This window comes from Haliaeetus albicilla, chromosome 1 (genome assembly GCF_947461875.1).
Source record: "Haliaeetus albicilla chromosome 1, bHalAlb1.1, whole genome shotgun sequence".
Taxonomy (NCBI): Eukaryota; Metazoa; Chordata; class Aves; order Accipitriformes; family Accipitridae; genus Haliaeetus; species Haliaeetus albicilla.
In genome coordinates, this window is record NC_091483.1 from 58,451,696 (window position 1) to 58,470,694 (window position 18,999).

The following is an 18,999-nucleotide window of genomic DNA, read 5'->3' on the forward strand; positions in this document are numbered from 1 at the left end:
AACTAGTCAAACTGAAAACATTAATATTTTCGAATTTCCTGCAATAATGACCCACATAACGACAGAAGAAAACCACTATCTTCTATATTGTTAGTATTCTACAACTGCAAGCTTTGAACATTTCCTGTGGATTTTTTTTTTTTTTTAAACCAAGGCCAGTTTACAAAATATCTACATGATCAAGCCCAAGGCAGACAATTTCATCTGGAGTTCCACCAAGTCCAGGCACCAAGTATACACCAAAGAGCAGAGCATAAGGCTGTGCCTCCGGAGGGAAGTCTGAGCGTGCCCAGACACAACCATACTGACTCACCCAGACTTGTACAGCAATCAGACTCCTCCACCTATGCGGAGGTTCTGAGGATACCTGTCTAAATATTTAAATATTTTTCCTCAGCACCTATGGTAGTGTTTAAGAGAAACAATCCTCCTGAGAATTCAGCCTTGAGAAGGCTTTTCATTAATTAATCTATGCATGGGATTTTTTTAGTTACTTGAGTGCATTTAAATACAAAAAAAAGTCAATAAACCTCCTCCTTTGAGCCTTATACCTCCTCATAGTATCTACGCTCCTCCTCTTCAACTTCTCTCTGGGCTTTTTCCCATTCCTCTTTCAGCTTGTCCTGCTCCTTCTGATACTTCTCCTGTAAGAGGATTCAAATACAGGTAAATTCAGTGCATTCTGTATTAGGAATAAATTCTGTAGTATCTCCACATTGAAAATGAACCTGCTAACAGTGGTTTAATCAGAAATAGGATGAAATTGGAAGACAAAAATTTGAAACATCCCTGGGTTTCAAAAAAAGCTTATTTTCCTCCTCTCCCCACTGTTTCTAGCACTTACATTTAACACCTGCAAACCATGGAGGAACTTTTAGCATACTAGAAGTTGTTTAATTTGTTAGAGGTTTTTAAATCTTTGGTCAGAAATGAAATTTATGCTCAACAATTTCAATAATTCCTTGTTTATTATACACTATCAAGAATTCCAAAAAGCTATCACACACCCCAAAACACTTAGGCATGGATTTTACAGGAAAAACTTCAGCAAAGTAGCATATAAACAAGCAGGTTTTGCAGATACTGGTACTAATTTAAGAGAGATGCCAGTACAATTTAATGAATGATAAATACCTGTGCAAGTTTAAAAGGTAAATGAATAGTGAGTAAAGGTTTGAAGAGGGTAAGCTTATAATTAGCTAAGTAGCTTATTTTCCTTTGTGATGGAATTATTTCTTGAGAATTGTTTTCACACAGTTTTGCATGAAAAATTATCTCAAAGAGATCTTTAAAATTGTTTGACAGAACTGGTTTGAATAAGGGGAAGAACAGTGACTTCCCTATCCCTTTTACATCAGTTCCAACTTCTGTTCAAATTAGAAACCACATCTGCCTAATCGAGAAGAGATGCATTTACTATTGAGAGAACACCCACATATGCCAGAAAAACTGTGATGAGAATTTTATACCATTTTAAGATGAAACAACTGTATTAGCTAAAAAGAAATAATCCCAAGAAAGTAGTAGAGACATACACAAGTCATTCTTAAAAGATGAAAAGACTCCATTTTATTATTCTCCATCCTTTGGTAGTTGTTTGCTCTTCTGTTATGTGGAGGAAAGATACGGTTTCTTTGGGACCAAACCTAATCACAGTTTCAAAAGACACTACTGACCAATGGGGAAATTCAAGTTCTCAGGGCCACTGTGCTTTTTCTAACTAGGACGCAAACTCAAACATTTTACAGCTTACTCTACCACTAGGCAAAACCTGTGGTTGTTTTGAGGGGGGTTCCCCCCCTCACAAAAAACCCCAAACCCTTTGTGTCTAAATTTAGCTTGATGTTTTTCAAGAAGAACCTCTGAACAAAGCAGAAGTTTACAAAACTCTATTAAGACCATCATGTTAAAGAAACAGGCATCAGGGTCAGCAAATTGTCAGTCTTGAGAAAGAGGCTCCAAGTAATTAAGAGTCTCGCAGTCTATGCTCAACATACTTTAAATGTAGTTGAGGACCAACATTTGGTTTAACTCTGCACTGGAATGCAGAACTAAGTCCTTTTGGTCCTTCCATGGAGTAGGGAAAGGAAATGTAAGAGCGCCCAAACCACAGAGAACATGTATGTATGCTCATTTCATCGTTCATCTGCCACAGAATTTGTTCAAGCATCCACAGGGGATGTCGAAAACATGACACGAAATGCCCAACTTTTGTCCAAAGGGACAATTCGACAGCTGAACCACATGGTGGAAGATATGTAGTTTCTTCCCTACCTGAAGCAAGCGTTCTTGCTCATGCTGCCACCTTTCCTGGCGCTTTCGCTCTTCTTCTGGATCCCAGGACCAAAAATTGAAACGCTTGTGTGAAGGAAAACCAAGCTATTAGACTTTGACACTACACTTCACAAGGCTACCAGAGAAAGATGCACTTCGCCTGGCCTGCCCCTAGCAATGATGTTAGAATGGGAAATTGAGAACTAGATAATGGTTCTCTCAGTTAGCAGACAATATTCTTAGCTTCATTGACGCTTGAGATTGCCCATAGGTATCCAAATGATAAAATAACAATTTCATTTGCAAAGAAACTTCAACTGGAGGGGAAAAAAGGAAAAAGATCTGAAAGAAAGGTCTAAGCAGCACTGAACAGAGATATCTGCAGGTACTCAAATTTAAAGAAAATATCTATTTTGCTTCTCTGTAATCTTCTGCGCAACATGCAAAGCAATTTGTGATTGTAAAAAATATTCTCTTATTTCATATGGCTGCCAGCACAACAGCCTATCGCCTTGTTTTAAATTTTTATCCATAATGAAATAAAATCTCAGGCTTCACTAAGGATCCCATTACATGATACATGTTTAAAGTCTTTAGAATCAGGGGCAATTTTAGGCACTTGATGTTCTATTCCTTTCCACTAAAAGATGTATTTGAATCTGATAGGAAGCGATGATGTCTATCTTTATGTGACAAACAGAATATGAAATACTGTGTACTTCAGAGTAGCATTTGTGGTGGTGGGTTTTTTTTTCATTGAGGAATCAGTAGAATTGTGGTCTCCTCTAATTTCTATGCATTTAAAATAGAATGGATAGTTTAGAGTTACATATCGTTTCGAGATTGTGAAGCTTTAGTGGCTCCAGCAGCCAAGTACCTTATAGCTACCATTCCCTCCAGATAAGAGGAGAATGCATAAATTCCATGTTCAGACCATGTCTTGATTTGGCTTGTATTTTTTCTCTCTCATTTCCAGGAGAAAAAAAAATTCTCATTCTCATTTGGGGATGTTACAAGACAGTTGCATAAAAACTTCACTTCTGCTAAACACGTATCTCTAAACCAAACAACAATGCAAAAAAAGTACTCACGTTTGATTTGTCACCACTATCAGAATCAGCTATTAAAAAAACAGAAAAAGATTAAATTTAACATAGCAAAATGCGCTTAGCCTGCGATTAAAGCTACATTGTATCTGTATAAAAAAGCTTCATGTTAGTTTCCTATTTGCTCCCACAACCAAACGCAAGGATGAACTGCAAGCAAATAAACCAGAAAAACAGATTATGCCCATCACCAACAGAACTACTTTTTATCTGGGTATAGAGCAGCACATTATTAGCTAACATCAGGTTCTACTCTACCACTAGCTAATGCCATCTACTTCTGGCCACAGTCGTTAGCAGTGTTCAGACACTCAGTGTTACCTACCTTGATCTACTTTTCCCTTCGTGATTCAGTGCAAGGAAGGAAAAAGCACAGCAAAGCTAAAAGGATGGGACTACACTATTCAAGAGCCACCACAGTTACGAAGAGAACCATTGCCATTTTCTATCCAAATGCCTTTGAAAATTAGGCTGATTTAAAGAAATTAAGGAAAAAGGTATTTATAGGCAAGTGATTTCATTTGGGTGCCTGAAACCAGAGCATCACAAGGTGCAACCCAACAGCTCTTTGTCAACTGTGCAGCAGGAATAGAAACTTTCTACGAAAGCGAGAGGCAGAACAAGTCCCCGTGATCATCAGCTTTCACCCCAGCCCCCACATTGGAAGACACCTACGACTGGAGGCTGAAGCTGGTCTCGGCGCCGCATTTACCTGACTGCGAGAAAAACTGTGAGCGCCGCCAGTTGTTGCGAACCCTAAGCGGAACCGTGGCCCCGCGGGGCGGCTCTGCAGGCAACGGCACGGAGACAAAACAAGAAACACAGCGCGGTCAAAAGGAGACGATGGACTCTCAGACCCGAGCCACCTCGGCCACGAGAGGGATTTTCACTACAGTCGCTTTGGCCCATCGCAGCTAGTTTACAACGGACCTGCAGATCCCACAGGCTGCCCATATTTAAATGCTGCTTTTGTAACATGGCACCGAACCTTACGCGAGAGCTCTAGCACGCTAACGCTAGTCAAGGGCAGCCACCCCTTCAAGTCTTTGCATGGTGCTTGCATTCATACACATTTTTAAGGATTTTGGGATCCTTTGAGCACTGTACATGCTGTGAACACTAGAGAGCAGCCAAGTGTTTCAGCGTCACTCAGAAAATAGGCGAGACACCTACAATCTGTTACTTGACGTTTGGATTGATTCGTGCCTAACATAAAATGATATTGTTCTGAAAGACTGTTTGGAAAGCACCTCCTCACTTAAAACAACTGAGACTTCTATTCCTTTTCAGACAATCTTGTTTTCCACAGTGGATCACCTTCAGTAGTTTCAATCTTGAAAACACTAGGATAATCAGTATATTGCCTACACATAAACTAACAACCTAGTAAGTTCTCAGGGGGAAGGAAACTTCAGATGATTTTTCTTTCTCTTTCCTTCATGATACCTACATATATGCATCTCTAAAATGAACACAAAATCAAACTACTAAACGTTATCAGTCTCAAGCAAGACTTTGTCATAAAGGCAAAAAAAAAAAAGTTCTGCTTTGCAAGAACTCGTGATGGGCACAGGTCAAATTCAGGGATCTGGCCGGAAATGTGTATCGTTCATCTATGAAAAGGAGCTCCACATGAGCAGCCGAGTGCAGAATTTATCTCCAGAAGTTTTTATTGTGAGATAAAACCAATTGCTAAGCAATTTTCATCTGTGAGCAGCAGTACTAATAAAATGTAATACTCATTGACATAATACAACTTTTATTGCTAGGTCAGATAAGTGCAAGATAGGTCTCTCCCTGCCCCCCTCCATTTTTTTTGTGTCACAGTTCTGCTGTTGTGTTTAAGGGGAACAGCCAGAAGAGTCCTTTGCATCACACAAGCCACAATACCAATATCAGTAAGATGCAACTTTTTTAGCCCCAAAACCCTCCAGGTCATTCGTTAGGCACTTCTCCCTGAAGACCACATGCACATATTCAGTTACTGTCCAGCTGCGTTCTCCAAATGCTTTTTGCTCACCTGGTAGACCAGAATTCTGCAGAGTAACTTGGCTGGTCTCGGGTAATTTCTTTAAAAATGGCAATACTACACTCCCCTCTTGATCCAGGGCTTTTGGTTTCATCACCTGTTCAGACATTTGGGAGCAGAAAACAGCATTCAAAAATCAGCAGGTTCATTCAAAGGTTAACTTAAACTCTTTCTAGTTATTTTCTGAACGAACATTATCGAAGATGAAGCCTCTATCTCCAGAATTACAACATGAAGTTGGAGTACCGAAGTCCTGGAAGTAACTGGTAGCTCTTTGTTGTTGACATTCACACTGCCCTGCACACCAAAGCCAATCCTAACCCAGGACCAACTTCTAACTTACCTGACAGAGCAGTATGGTCATGGCCATTTGTTACCTCTGTCACCACCTGCACTCGTTCAGCAGTTCAAGAGGACTAAGAGGGTAAGCCCCACTGTCTACACCTTCTGTATACTCTGCCCTCCCAACACACGGTGGGACTGGCATTTGCAGGTTAAGTTCTCATTTCTGCTCCAGCCAGTTTACAGGTTTAAATGCTACGAGCAGACACTGGAGAGTTCCTTTGGAGGGGGAACTCTCTGATGACCATAGGATTTGGCAGAGAAACCATCCTCCAGGGTCATTCCCTGGCAGATTATTTTCAATGAACTCCCGAAGTGACATTATATAGAGAAAAATACCAACTTGCACAATAAACACTTCTGTGTGAGATCTTTCTTCTTTTTTTTGTTTTGTTTTCCGCTCCCTCTCCTTTCTTGCCCATACATACCTCTGGTGTAGCAGGAAGCTCTGCTTCCTTCTGCTGCTCCATTTCAGGTTTCTTCATATCTTTCTCACTTGAAACAGCTTCCTCTGAAGGGACAGGACTGGGAAGAAATTCTAATCTCTTCACAACAGGGCTGGCACAAGCTGCAGTTGACTTGAATTGCTTTTGATCTGAACCTAAACCCCACATATAAAACATAACATTACAAGGTTAAGATACTTTTTCAAATAAAATGTAGACCTACTTCTTGCAATCTAATTTCTTACTGGATACAGTGTGAGCCCATTTACTGGATGTTTTGAAAAAATAATCTTCTTTCTTCAACACAGGCAAAATTAATCTCTCAGAGAAGACAAGGCTTTACGAGTGAAATTCACCTGACAAAATATAGGTGCTTACACTTGACTTGGGCATCATGGGACACCCTTCATGGTCAAAAGAGAGGTAGTTTTTGGGGAAAAGTCACCCGAACTATTTCAGACACTCCTTTTCGGCTGAGGTGAGCTGTAACCTAAAACATGCCTACTGAGGTATAGATCTCTTTACTGAAGTTGTGTGATGAATCCTATCCTAAGGGGCTACCCAGACAAGTAGGTGTATCACAGTTAACACAGTCTCAATGTCAGCACTGGAGAATATTTCAGCTTGCCTGTTTCCACTAAACCACGTCAGTCAAGCATCAGACAGCAAACAAACTCTGCTAACAGGAAGCCTTGGACTGAAATAAGCTAGTTGTCACTCAGGTCCTAAAAAAACCCAACAAGTTGATGCTGGTTAGGGGACAAAGGACCAGGAGCGCACGGGCCTACAGGTGAGGACTGTGACAGCCAAACTACTGTCAGCTGGTACCACCATTGGAAGCACTGCATAAGCACCCAGACATCTCCCTAACCTCCTAAAGCAGAATCTCAGCTTCAGATTCTGTCCCCTCTCCAACCACAGCAGTAGTGGCAGCTTCTGAATGTACCTTTTTGGCAGGCTAGGACAGTAAGCTAAGAAAGAGATGCACCCCAAGGCTCCACTAAGAACGTGCACACAAGCAGAGGCAAGAGCTGCTCCTGCTGCCAGGCAGATGCACACCACTTTGGAGAAGTTCCCACACCATTAGTGGCACAGGGGTCACAGCATGGAAATATCTGTCTTGGACTAGACAGCAGAGGAGCTTGCTTATTCTACAAGAAGGTCACAGAGTTTGGACCACATCTATCCCTCCAAAGCAGATATAATGAAACCCCATGTTCCCTTACCATTTCAACTTTTGCAATGCTATCTCAGTTTTCCTTGCTAGCCAATATTAAACTTTGCTAGCAATCCTTAACATTTAGCATTTCTCACAGGTGTGGAGCCTGACACAAGGTGGCTCTGTGATTTGTAGATAAATATCACCCGCTCATCACTGCTGACTCTTGAGAGGAGAATTTGGTTGGTTCACCACAAGATTGCAGCTTCTACATTACCTGCCAGGTGCAATTCAAGATTGTTAACCTCTGTGCTTTGGCATCTGCGAGCCAGAGTAATTAAGTCACCTAATGAGCCCTTGCTAACAGCCCATGAGCTTCAGAGTCTTGCAGCACATCCAGAAAAGGCTGGATATGCTTCTAATCTTGGGGGAATTGATGTTTGAGGGCAAAGATCAATTGTTTAAGTCACATTTATCCTCAACAAATAGGAGCATTATGCTTATGTACCAGTTACAGCCAGAGATCTCATTTAAATACCTAGTTCCAATGGTATTTTTTTACTTACCCATACAAAGCTGAACTTTGATAGACCCGTTTTAAAAAATGAACAACAAAAAAAGACCATGAACTTAGTATGACAGCAGGCAGTAGATAAAACATCTACTCAAAGGTAATGCTTCAGACCCTTTTGAGGAAAACAGCTTCTAATTTTACCAGCAAATTCCTTTCCCCAGATTAGGAATCATGCATAAAGGCTTTAAAGCAGAAAATCAGGAGTGTGCACAATACTATCCATTTAAAGGCCCTACAAGGCCTGAAGTGCCCCTTCTTATTCTTCTTCCCCATTTCTTAATGTCTTGGCAGGGGGGTCGAAAGCGTTAAACAGAAGCTATTACCGACTGACAGTTTCTGCCCCGATTGCTTTCTGGCTACAACACGCTGTGGCGCCAGCTTCTCACTCACACAAACGGCAAAGCAGACAACCCGCGTCCTGAGCGAGGTGCAGCCAGGTGTGTCATCTCAACCACAGAATGCCACAACGGCCCAGGCTGGCAGGGACCTCGACAGATCGGCTGGTCCCACCTTTCGTGGGGAAGGCGATTGTCTAGCCCCCTGTTCGGTCGCACCTTGAAAACCTCCCGCCACGGGGACTCGACCACGTCCCTCGGGAGGTGGTTGCAGTGAACGGTTGTTCTTACCGCAAAAAATTTCTTTCCTAGGTCGGGCTTTTTGACATCTTCCGCATTTTCTAATAAACCCTCTTGGTGCCGCTGCAGATGCGCTTATCGGACTCCTGCTGCAGGGTGGGCTTAAACCCCAGCCCCACCGGTGGGCAAAGGCAGGGGTGAGGGCAGCACCAGCACCAGCACCACCAGCACCAGCACCAGCAGCCCCAGCAGCAACCCACCTGGGGACGGGCAGGCCGGGCTCCCAGGTCCCGCGCTTCCAGGGCTGGCCTCGACCTGCTGGCTGGCCGCACTATCCGCTTCCACTGGGGAGGCCTGCAGAGAATAACACAGTGAGTACAGTGGAAATAAAAGTATGTGTTAATTCCTCAAGGCGGCACTTGCTGCTTCTTTTAACGTGTTTGAACCAGACTGGTTTAGAGCTCAGCAGGGAGCTGGGGAGTACGTTTCGGAGCGGTATGTGCCGCTTGGGTGTTCAATCACTGGGCTTTAATCTCCTTTTCAAACCGTTCATCAGCAACCATCATGCCGTCGGTTTGGAATAGCTCCGACAAGCTTTTAAAATTGTAGGATATCTTGGATTGTGTTAGCTGGAGATAAGCATACATTTCACCCCTAGTTTCCTCTTCCAGAATAACACAAAAACGTATGCATTAGTGAACACATAGCACGTACTAGGGTTTGAAAAGTGGCAAAGCAATTAAATACTTCCTTTATTTCACGGTTGTCTAAACAATCTGTTATCTGAAGGGAAAAGCCAGAGTCAGTATTAAAGGTAATGAAATACTTAAAACACTATTAAGAGAGGAGTGAAAAAATACGGTGAGAGCGTATCCAGCCAATAATCCAAATCCCTTTGAAAAGCCAGCTTCCTGACCCAGGACAAGGCTGTTGCAGATCTAAAACCACACTGTCAAAACAAGGGTAGCACTTCGGCTGATCTATTTAGCAGTTTCCACCATACATCTGCTTTCCCAGTAGGCAAATTAGGAAAAATCTGCAGCAAACCCATCAGCCACCGCACAGTGCTTCTAATGCATGAAAGGTCTAGAAAATAGCACATTCAACAGAGGAAAATAAAAAAAGCAGACTACTTTTAGAAATAAAAAGTAACATATTTCAGAAATAGTCTATTGTAGACTTGCTTTCCTGTCCTCCTCCCACCTCTCCATCTTATTAACAGCTGCAAGGGAGGAAATCTGATGAAATTTCCTCTTTTCTGGGGACAGGATTCAGACCTCCACCTTCTGCACAGATCCTGTTTCCCATCCCCACAGACCCACGTGAGCCTAGGGCCCCTCATCCGTCCGTGCCCCGTGAAGAGCAGACCTGGGCTCTCACCGCTCGGTCATGGGGGACGTCTGCTGGCAGTGCCAACAGGACGCCAACGCCTGCGGACACGCTTCGGCTCCAGAGAGCTTGGCTGTCAGCAGTGCTCGGGAATCATCCCTGCCTCTCTTCTCCTCCCTGGAGGGAGGCACGCTCCGGAGAGGGGCAGGGAACGTGTCTGGGAAGATGCCCTGTGAGGAAATGGTGGGGACTGGTGTGGGGCCACGGCTGGGGGCAGAGAGACAGGCAAAGCCCAGCGGTCAGCGAGCAGTGCTGGAAACAACAGAAGGAGGCCACGCTGCCAAGGGCTGTGCCGTCACCTCACAGCGGGAACAGGCGCCAGATCACAGCCACGAGCCTCTGGAAGTGCCAGCGCGTCTCCTCCGGTGGCTGCTGGGGCTGGGTGCCCGCCATCCTCCCCACTGCCCGGCGCTTTCCACTGCACCCTCACCTCCGCCTACCCTCATCCTCTGCCCCAAGCAAGGCACGGGGACACATCCCCCACCTGCCTAAAAGCGGTTCTTAAACTGGATGAGGCGGAAGGTGAAATACATGCTCCAAAAAGGCAGCATGGGAAGTTTGAGGACCTCCTCTCCACCACGTCCACCTGTGAGCATGCCTATACCAGGAGCAAAGCAAGCAGGGAGCTCCCCCTCCATGTGTCACACACTCCAAGGAGGGACGGTCACTGGAGATGAGGCGCAGGCTAAAAAATCCTCAGAGAAATACTCCAAAGACCGCAAGTCCTGTGTCCCAGAGACTGGCCCCTTGCCATTCTGTTGCTCTTTTCTCCTGTATAACCCACCTCTCCCTTCCCTAGCTTGTCTCGATGCCAGCCTGTGTTTCAGTGAGAGCTTCCTCACTGAAAGCCCCAGCAGAAGAACACTGCAACTAAAGAAAATTTCTCCTTCAGCTTCAGTTCTGGCTCCTGACACAACAGCAGCCAGGGGAGAAGCTACCGGAAACCCTTCCCAACCTTGCTCAGTGCAGAAATCAGTATTTCTTTTCTCCATGAGGACACTCAGGCCAGTGTAACAGGCTGTCCAGGCAGGTTGTGCCATCTCTGTCCTCGGAGGTTTTCGAGACTTGAATGATCAAGCCCTTAGCAACCCAGTCTGATCTCATGCCTGATCCTGCTTTGAGCAGAAGACTCAGCTAGCGACCTACAACCTGAACTATTTTGTCATTCGTACAACCTACAAACCTCCTCTGTTAAACCTAAACAAATGGCTATTTTCAAAAGCTCAGGGTTTGCCCTAAACAAGGTAGATTTTAACTGGAAAAAGCAAGCAGCACATACCTGAGAACTCTACCCACTGCTCCAAAGCATAAGCCCTTCCAAAGAAATTGTTGCAGATTTCAATTATTAATGTTTATATTGTTATTATTTTTGGTAAAGCAATGGAATTCACCCTCCACTCTCAAAAAGCAACTGTCCAAACTGAAAAATTAAAATAAATAAATAATTTAAAATTTCAGATTTAATCTCAATCTCAGAGGCTTTAAAGCTATAAACAGTGATAAACTGGGGCTGGTACAAAAAGTGTTAAACAGCGTTACATACACTCAGGGAAGTAAAGTGCCAAAGGCAGCTAGAGCTGGGAAAGAGCACAGCCACAATGGGCTCTCAGAGGGTTTAAAAAGCTCAGCAAATGCACAGACATGATGCACTTTTATCACCTCTGGGTCTAGAGTTACCTCATGAACCTAAACATGGTGCTGTGTCATGTAGCTATCCTGCACAAGTGCAATAACTAAATCTACCCATAACCTATATCCTGGAGGTTGAACCAGGTACAGACATAGATGTTATTTATAGAAATTCTTTCAAAGAGGAGTAAAAAAAAAAAAAAAAAAGCTACTACTTGCTGCAGGAAAACTGAATTTTGCAATGGCATGCTGCTGAAGTTCTGTTCCTGCTCATGAGACTTGACTCTTCCTCCTCCCTCTGCCAAGCAATTAAATGCCAGTGGCATAAAGCTAAAAATATAAAACTGATTAGTAAGTAATTTATAAAAAAATTAAGTCAACTTCACTGGGGAACACTCTCATTCCCACTATATCTAGTTCTATTTATAATACCAAGTAATGTAATATTATCTAGTATTTTATCCACAGGTATATGATACACTTAAGAAAATTCTTGTACCGATACAGCTGATAAAATGTCTTTTCTAGCACAGACTATCATCATTCACATTTCATAAATATTTTGTAATCAAATGATGATGTTATCACTGAGCATGAAAAAAAGGCATACAAACATTTCATTCTACCTAAGATGATCGTATTTTGACATGGGCACTGAAAAACCAAACAACCTGGCGAGTGACGTTTCTGAGGTGTTTCAGAGGAGCTCCCATGCTTTGGGATGAAGGACCCACGCAGCCTCTCAGCACCAACCCGCTGCAGCCACACGTGTCCATGCGGGCAGAGACGTCATTCTGCAGGACCACAGAGCCACTCTATACCCTGGCTCTGCTGCAGCTGTCTACAAGGGAAGGTCACACAACACCTGCTCGTCCACGGCCACAGGCAATGAAACCTTCAAGGGAAGCAGGAAAAACTTTGCTGCGTAGGGGCTGTGGTTATCTCTGCCCCCAGATCCAGGCTGGTGTGAAGACTGCCTCACTAACCCCCAAAAACTGAAGAATGCTTCTACTTGGATTGGTGTTTTTATTACCCCATGCATCTAGCCACCCACGAGTTAAAGTGAACTTCCCCATTTAGGATTTAGAAGCCTTGGTCCATGATGGAAAGTTAAATATTGTGATTGCATTTGCAGTTAATGACCACAAAAGTAACAGAGGACAAAGCAACACCCCAGGTCTGCTAACCAAGGTATCAATTTAACGAAGACACAAGCACAGCTGACTACGTAGTGTTATCAAACATCTATTAGGCATGAAAATAAATTAGTTCAGTTTGTGGCAGACAGAACTTTTATCCCATAAACTAGGACATCAGTCCAAGTATTTCTTTAATTAGGACCATACAAGCCAGAAATAGCCACATTGCCTATTGCCGTGGCAGAAACTTACATCCTTAAAAACCCCTAAAAATACAATAACTAGGAACTCCTAAAACACGGCACATCACAACTACTACAAGAATTCACACTCCAAAGGAAGTTACAGCAGAACTTTATTAACCCTTATTGTAAATTAAATCAAAATGTAGGTCAATTAACACTACTTGTACACAAAATTATGTGAAATATTGTTACTGTATTTTCTATGAAAACACGACAAAACAAGCTGTCTGGAAGCAGCGAGAATGCAGAGGTATCGGGAAGAATGAGGGTAGAAGTACAGTTTAAATTCTGTAAAATCACTCAGGGATGACAATAGTTGCAGTATCAATAGCCACATGTAGAAATTGCCTGGCACATCTTTCAAACTTCTGTGATTGAAACTGTACACTTATCATTGACTTTAAAATTTTCATACGATGATTTCCTCAGCAAAGCTAGCATCTTCGATTGCTGTGAGTGGTAACAGTGGCATGACCTTGGGCTGCCACAGCTAAGTGCCTTACGTGCTATGCCAGTGTAGTACTATAGCCAGAACACTGCTCTGACACGTTAAGTCATCTGCCTCATCTGGCAGCTATATAATGCTACACTCAAGCCAGCTATTATAACCAAAGATGAGGGCGGATCAGTAATTGACAGAGAAGCCTTGAAAGTGTTGCAAGAAATAGTGTATTCCTGCTAGTCGTTTTTCTAGAGTTATTACTGCTCAATTGGGATGTAAAATAAGCTCCTGTCACTCATAGACACTAAAAAGTGCACGGGTGTCTGGAGGACGGGAGACACGGACGCTAGATTCGTAACCAAATCCTGAGCAGAGTTCCCTTCTAGCTGCTTTGAAGCTTTGCTGCTCTCACTTCTCATCCTAAACCTTTCCCCTTCAGGTAGTCCAGCCCTCTACGCATCTTCCCATGTGTGGTTCAAGGCAAAGCTGTCAATCTGGAACAGACGTACTTACTCTACAAGTGTTTCTTGTAATGAATCAAAGAACAAAGACTTGTCCTACCAGATATGTACAAATCAGGATTTCAACCCTGCTCTCCTGTAGCTTGGCCAACAATCCCCAACCACAAGAAAGCTTATACTTTAATCTCAGTTCAATCAGTGGATTTTTGAAGATGAAGGAGAGTGTTACTTGGATATATATAAAAAGTTTATTTTGTGCCAAGCATGCAGTGAGTAGAAATGGGCAAGTTTAAGCTAGCTAGTGAAAAATTAAAAGAAAGCCACCATCATCACCCCACCCTGATCTTTTTAATGTTGCTGCCTATATTTATTTTCTTTTTGGTTGATCAGAGCAAAGCTATAATTAGGGCTATAACAAGCCAATAATTTCTAAATGCTCATACAAAGATTGGTTAAAATAATGTTACTCACTGACAAATTAATCCCCCTACACTAAAATCTGCACAAATATTGTTTTAAAACAAAACAGTTTACTTTGCCAACTTCTGATTCAAAGAGCTAGAGGATACAACTTCTCAGCATTTGTAATGTGCGCAACTGTTCCGTATAATAGAAAGGAAACACAACCTAATGGCTGACAGGTAAGACCAGGGTGAGGAGATGATTCTCACGTTATTGCTGGCATTGCCACTGACTGATCAGTCAGTCTTTGGGCCTTTGCCCCTGTTTTTCCAGCTGCAATAAGAGAGGTGTGCTTCACCTACTGCCTCTCTTAGCAGCACCTTGCTCCACAAACACCAGTGGTATATATTCATCCTGCTTATAGGTCAAATTTATCCTTCCTAGCCTTAAATTTGATAGGCTACTTTGAGTCAAGGTAAGACTCTTTTAAAATCCGCCCCCCTCCCATCTAAGTATTCTACCTATACATTACAGACACAAGTATAGTTTCTTAAAAATATTTTTCTTTACCATCCTTCCCACCTGCTGCAGCTTTTTGCATCTCATTTCATAGTAGATTTAGGCAGGAGTTACATACGTTTCCCAATCAGTCTCTGACTGCCAGTCGTTATTTGATTCACATGTACATGGGGTTGTTCTCTATCAAAAAGACAACCAACGCTGTCCTCTCACCCATACGAAATGATCCCTACACTTCTCTAGCTCCCCCAAAACCTCAATCACATTAGCGTTTGAAGTGGTGCAACTTGACTAAACCTTTTTCCAAACTTCAGGCCAAAAGAACTGTTGAAATACAGCTGCACAATATCTTCCAGTATTGCAGACAATGCCTGAGGCCAGCCGGACAGATTTAGAGCCGGGCTACAGAGCTTCAAAGGGAAGTCTGCCAGGTGGAGAGAAGACAGGACTAGTCTATTTGACAACTGAACTGAAACAGCAGGGGAGCAGTCCTAAGAAGGTGGAGGAGGAAGGGGCATGCAAAGAACAGGAAGAGAATCAGAAGGGTAGGACAGGAGGGCCAAAGCTAACGTATATATGAAAAGGAATATATACTTCACAAAAGCGACTCAGAGCAGAAAATGAATAATGAATAAAATACAACCCCAAAACAAATCTCAGAGCAACTAGAGGGGAAAAAAAACCCCTAGAAACAGCATCTCTAACAGGCAGAGGAACTAGTGCCTGTGAATCTTATTCAAAGCCTGGGAAGAACATAGCTAATAAGAACTACATCAATAAAGGAATGTATACAAATAAAGGTAGTGAAAGCAAGTTTAGAAAAGGCTTTTAAAACATGCTCAGTTTGTAAAAGTTTCTCAAGGCAAAATAAATGTAGTCATTCCTTCCATTCCAGGCAGCTCTGCTTCTTCATCTCAGCTGCTTTTTCTATCCCTGTTTCTGTTGCCTTCTCCTCCTCTCCTAAAAATACAGTAGGGTTAAGTATCAGACAAAAACTATAGCCCTGGTTTCTCCTTGTGGGAGGCGATACAGCAGCAGCTTCAGAAGGCTTTCTTACTTCCAAGAATGTGTAGCTTGGAAGCCCCATCCTGCTGGGGCAAAAAGCAAATCCTTTCTTCCCCTCTGCAGGGTCACAGTGACAGCTAGAGTTTCTCAGTATCCTACCCAGCAAAATGCTGCTTTCTTTGAGGAATGGGACAAGCCCAGGAGGCTCTTTTCCTTCTTAATTTGGATTCCCAGCCTTCCTAGTAGGGGTTGTACCTTCAGAGAGGAGTTTAGCATTTCAGACTCTGCAGATGCAGGCTGACATCATTGTGTTAGTTGTCCAGAAACTGAAGTGAAATAGGTACAGCTGCCCGATTCTTGCAGGTAAGGCCCCAGACTGACTGCATCCATATTGAGCTGCTGGTCTGTGCCCCAACACACACAGTGAAGAAGCTGAGCGTCAGTACCATGCCCTATCTCTGTAACCTGGCATCTAAGCCCTTCCCACCCATGAACCAGGGCACTCCTGTACGCTCAATAGCTAAATTACTGCCCATGCCTTAGCTTAAGGCATGGGGACCTGGAAAATTAAAATGAAGCAGCTGGGTAAAGAGAAGCAAACATCTAGAAAGAACAGAATCTGTAATCTTATTTTAGGCTGGCAAATTCCCTTCCAGCCACAGGGAGGTCTCCTTCTATTTCCCCCCATCACGCTCAGTGCATTCCACTTGTTTCCCCATGTAAGATCCCCCTCAAAGCAGTCTTCTCTTCTTGTTCTGCCCTTGACGTGCTTGACACACACACCTTTGCTTGAAGCTGAAGCGCCAGAAGCAATTATAATGATTTGCACTATGCAGTCACATTATTGATGAAATCGTGAAGCTAGCAATATAAAATCCTTAGCTAGAGCAGAGAAACTCTGTCAATAGCACCATTTGGGTGCACACTCATTCTCTCTAGAAGGCTTCATCATTAAGTGCACTCAAGCTTACAAACCAAGAGGTATTCTGCAAATGTCAGAGTCACAAGGAATCTGAGAATTCAAACTCTTCTGCCTCCTTTGCCAGTATCACCACAAGGGCTAAGACACTGGAAGCAGAAACTGGACACAGAAAAATCTGTGTTCAGCTGGCCACATCATCTTCAAAGCTCTAGAAAGGGAAGGATGAGAAGGCATCAAACAGGTACAAACACATCCAAGCCCTAACAGTGGTTTCTGTTGCTGAATTTCCTCTCAACTCTTCCACAGCTATACTGGTCTGGGAATCCTAAAAAAGGAGACAGTAACACTTTCATTTGACTACTCTTCTGATCGCCATTGTGCTTCTAATCTACAGCAAGCCGAGGCTCTTCTCTGTCCTCCAAACATTCCCCTTACCAGCTCTCCCATATCAGATGCAATGCTTACCCGGCTTTTCCTTTACAGTCAATTCATTCTGACAGGAGCAGCCTCTGCTCTGCCATCCCTGCCTGCTTTCCTGCAAATCATTCACTTTTGAATCTATACCAGTTCCCTCTGACAGGATCAAGTCCGTGCTCACAGCACATCCCAGCTCCCGTGCTTGCTGCAGGCTCCATGGCTTGGTTGTCCATGATCAGAGACTGGCATGAAGCAGAGGAGTAAGATAAGACACAAGCCCTTTGGCATGAACGAACCATCGCTCCCCAGGACAGATCCCTGCCTGCTCCCTATTATCCATCTGGCCAATGCTTTGGAAATCTGAGATGAAAGCAAAAAATTATCATACTTCAACTCTCACCACATCTCTGATTCTCTTTGTTGTTACACAGAAAAGAATGGTGAGAATTCCCCCTCCTGCCACTTGTTTGCAACCCTTTTACATGCTTTATTTGCAGTCCAGTCCTTATTTCTTGTTTTTACCGTCTACTTTTATTACAGTTTTGTAGCATCTAGATTCCTGCTGTGGATATGCTTCAGTTTTATTCCTGCCTTTTTCTCTGGGGGAGAGAGAAAGATGAAAAGGTAAAATTAATTTGTTTCTTTGATAAGGCAATTAAGAAGCATGTTGGTCCCTCTGAGCATTTCAATAGCTTATCCCCTTTTCTAATATTTCTGAGAGGGGAATGAAAGCTGAATGCTCAAAACTGCCAGCACATCCACATCCTCTTCTTTGAAAATTGAAAACTGAGACTAATTATAATGGCTTGCACAGTCCAATTATGTTGCTGATCTAATCAGCTACCATCAGGAGAAGCGCTGAATAAATCTGCACAATAGCTGGGACACAGAGTCGATTTCTCCCTGGCCCAGCACATTTAAAGCATGCTTATCAGCTACATGACATTCCAAAAAAAAAAAAAAAAAAAAAAAAAAAGATGCTGGCTGCAAAAAGTTTTTTGAACCTTCCCCTCCCATTTCTCTACCCACATCCCAAAGGAAAAAGCCTTTAATTTACAAAGAATTTTCTTTTTTTTTTTTTTTATCCTGGTCTGGGCACACCCTCTTGAAATAAAGCAAACATAAGCACTTGGGTTTCATTAGTTAGTGATTAAATATGTTATGAGACAGAAAATTGGCAGAGAAAGTAAGGCTGGTTTGTTCGTGTTGGTCTTACTGTTGGCTCTTTGTGCACACTCTGAGTGGCAGGCCTCTGTAAACTGAGCTCAACACTTGTGGGGTCCTTCTTCAACTCCACCGGGGGCCTGTCCCCTCTGGCTACTCCATCAAATTTAAGAGATCTGCTTGGCGAAGGAGTAAATATTACTGTTGTACACTCTTTATCCTTCTCTTCCATGCCGTTGAAATTTTCTCCATTCACGCTGACTTTTCCATCTACCTGCAGAATACAGTTAAATAAATATGCTGAGACAATTAGCATTGAAAGGAATTTAGGAAATTAGGACTTCAACATGACATGACAATTGTTAATACAGCCTGTGCCATTAGTGAAGGACAGAGCCAAGCACACATTTCATTCAATTGGCCACAACAGAAGAAAACCCTATTCCAGGGGTGTCAAACAAAATACAGGCAGAAGGTAATAATTCTTCTGGATTCCCTGGTTTCCCACATTTCGTTTTCCCAGTAACATACAGATACCCTTTGTGTGCACCACAGATCAATGGATTTTAAAAGAACAACAAAGATTTAGGTTAGATTTAGACCAAAACTGCTGGGTTTTGCATTGCCTCATGCAAGAGGCAAGCAGGTTCTCCAGGACTAATTACGCTGGTGAACTGAACTGCTATGTAGCCTGATGACCTCACCGCAGCGTTAGTAGACTGTGCTTTCTGAAGCACTGACATGTCAACTTTGAAGGGTC

General features: G+C 43.0%; 1 protein-coding gene across 7 annotated transcripts in view; it reads right to left on the reverse strand.

The window, feature by feature from the left end:
- The window catches only part of LIMCH1 (LIM and calponin homology domains 1), a 183,213-nt gene that overhangs the window by 16,086 nt on the left and 148,128 nt on the right, over nucleotides 1-18,999 (reverse strand). For 6 of the 7 annotated variants that reach the window (XM_069791087.1, XM_069791095.1, XM_069791137.1 and 3 more), the window contains 8 exons: nucleotides 18,292-18,513; nucleotides 8,766-8,859; nucleotides 6,180-6,352; nucleotides 5,401-5,506; nucleotides 4,093-4,167; nucleotides 3,366-3,394; nucleotides 2,275-2,358; nucleotides 552-644 (listed from right to left, as the gene is read on the reverse strand). In XM_069791087.1, coding sequence (XP_069647188.1) covers nucleotides 552-644; nucleotides 2,275-2,358; nucleotides 3,366-3,394; nucleotides 4,093-4,167; nucleotides 5,401-5,506; nucleotides 6,180-6,352; nucleotides 8,766-8,859; nucleotides 18,292-18,513 — 876 coding nt within the window. The remainder of the gene's footprint in view (nucleotides 1-551; nucleotides 645-2,274; nucleotides 2,359-3,365; nucleotides 3,395-4,092; nucleotides 4,168-5,400; nucleotides 5,507-6,179; nucleotides 6,353-8,765; nucleotides 8,860-18,291; nucleotides 18,514-18,999) is intronic. The other variant, XM_069791105.1, reaches the window with a different exon arrangement.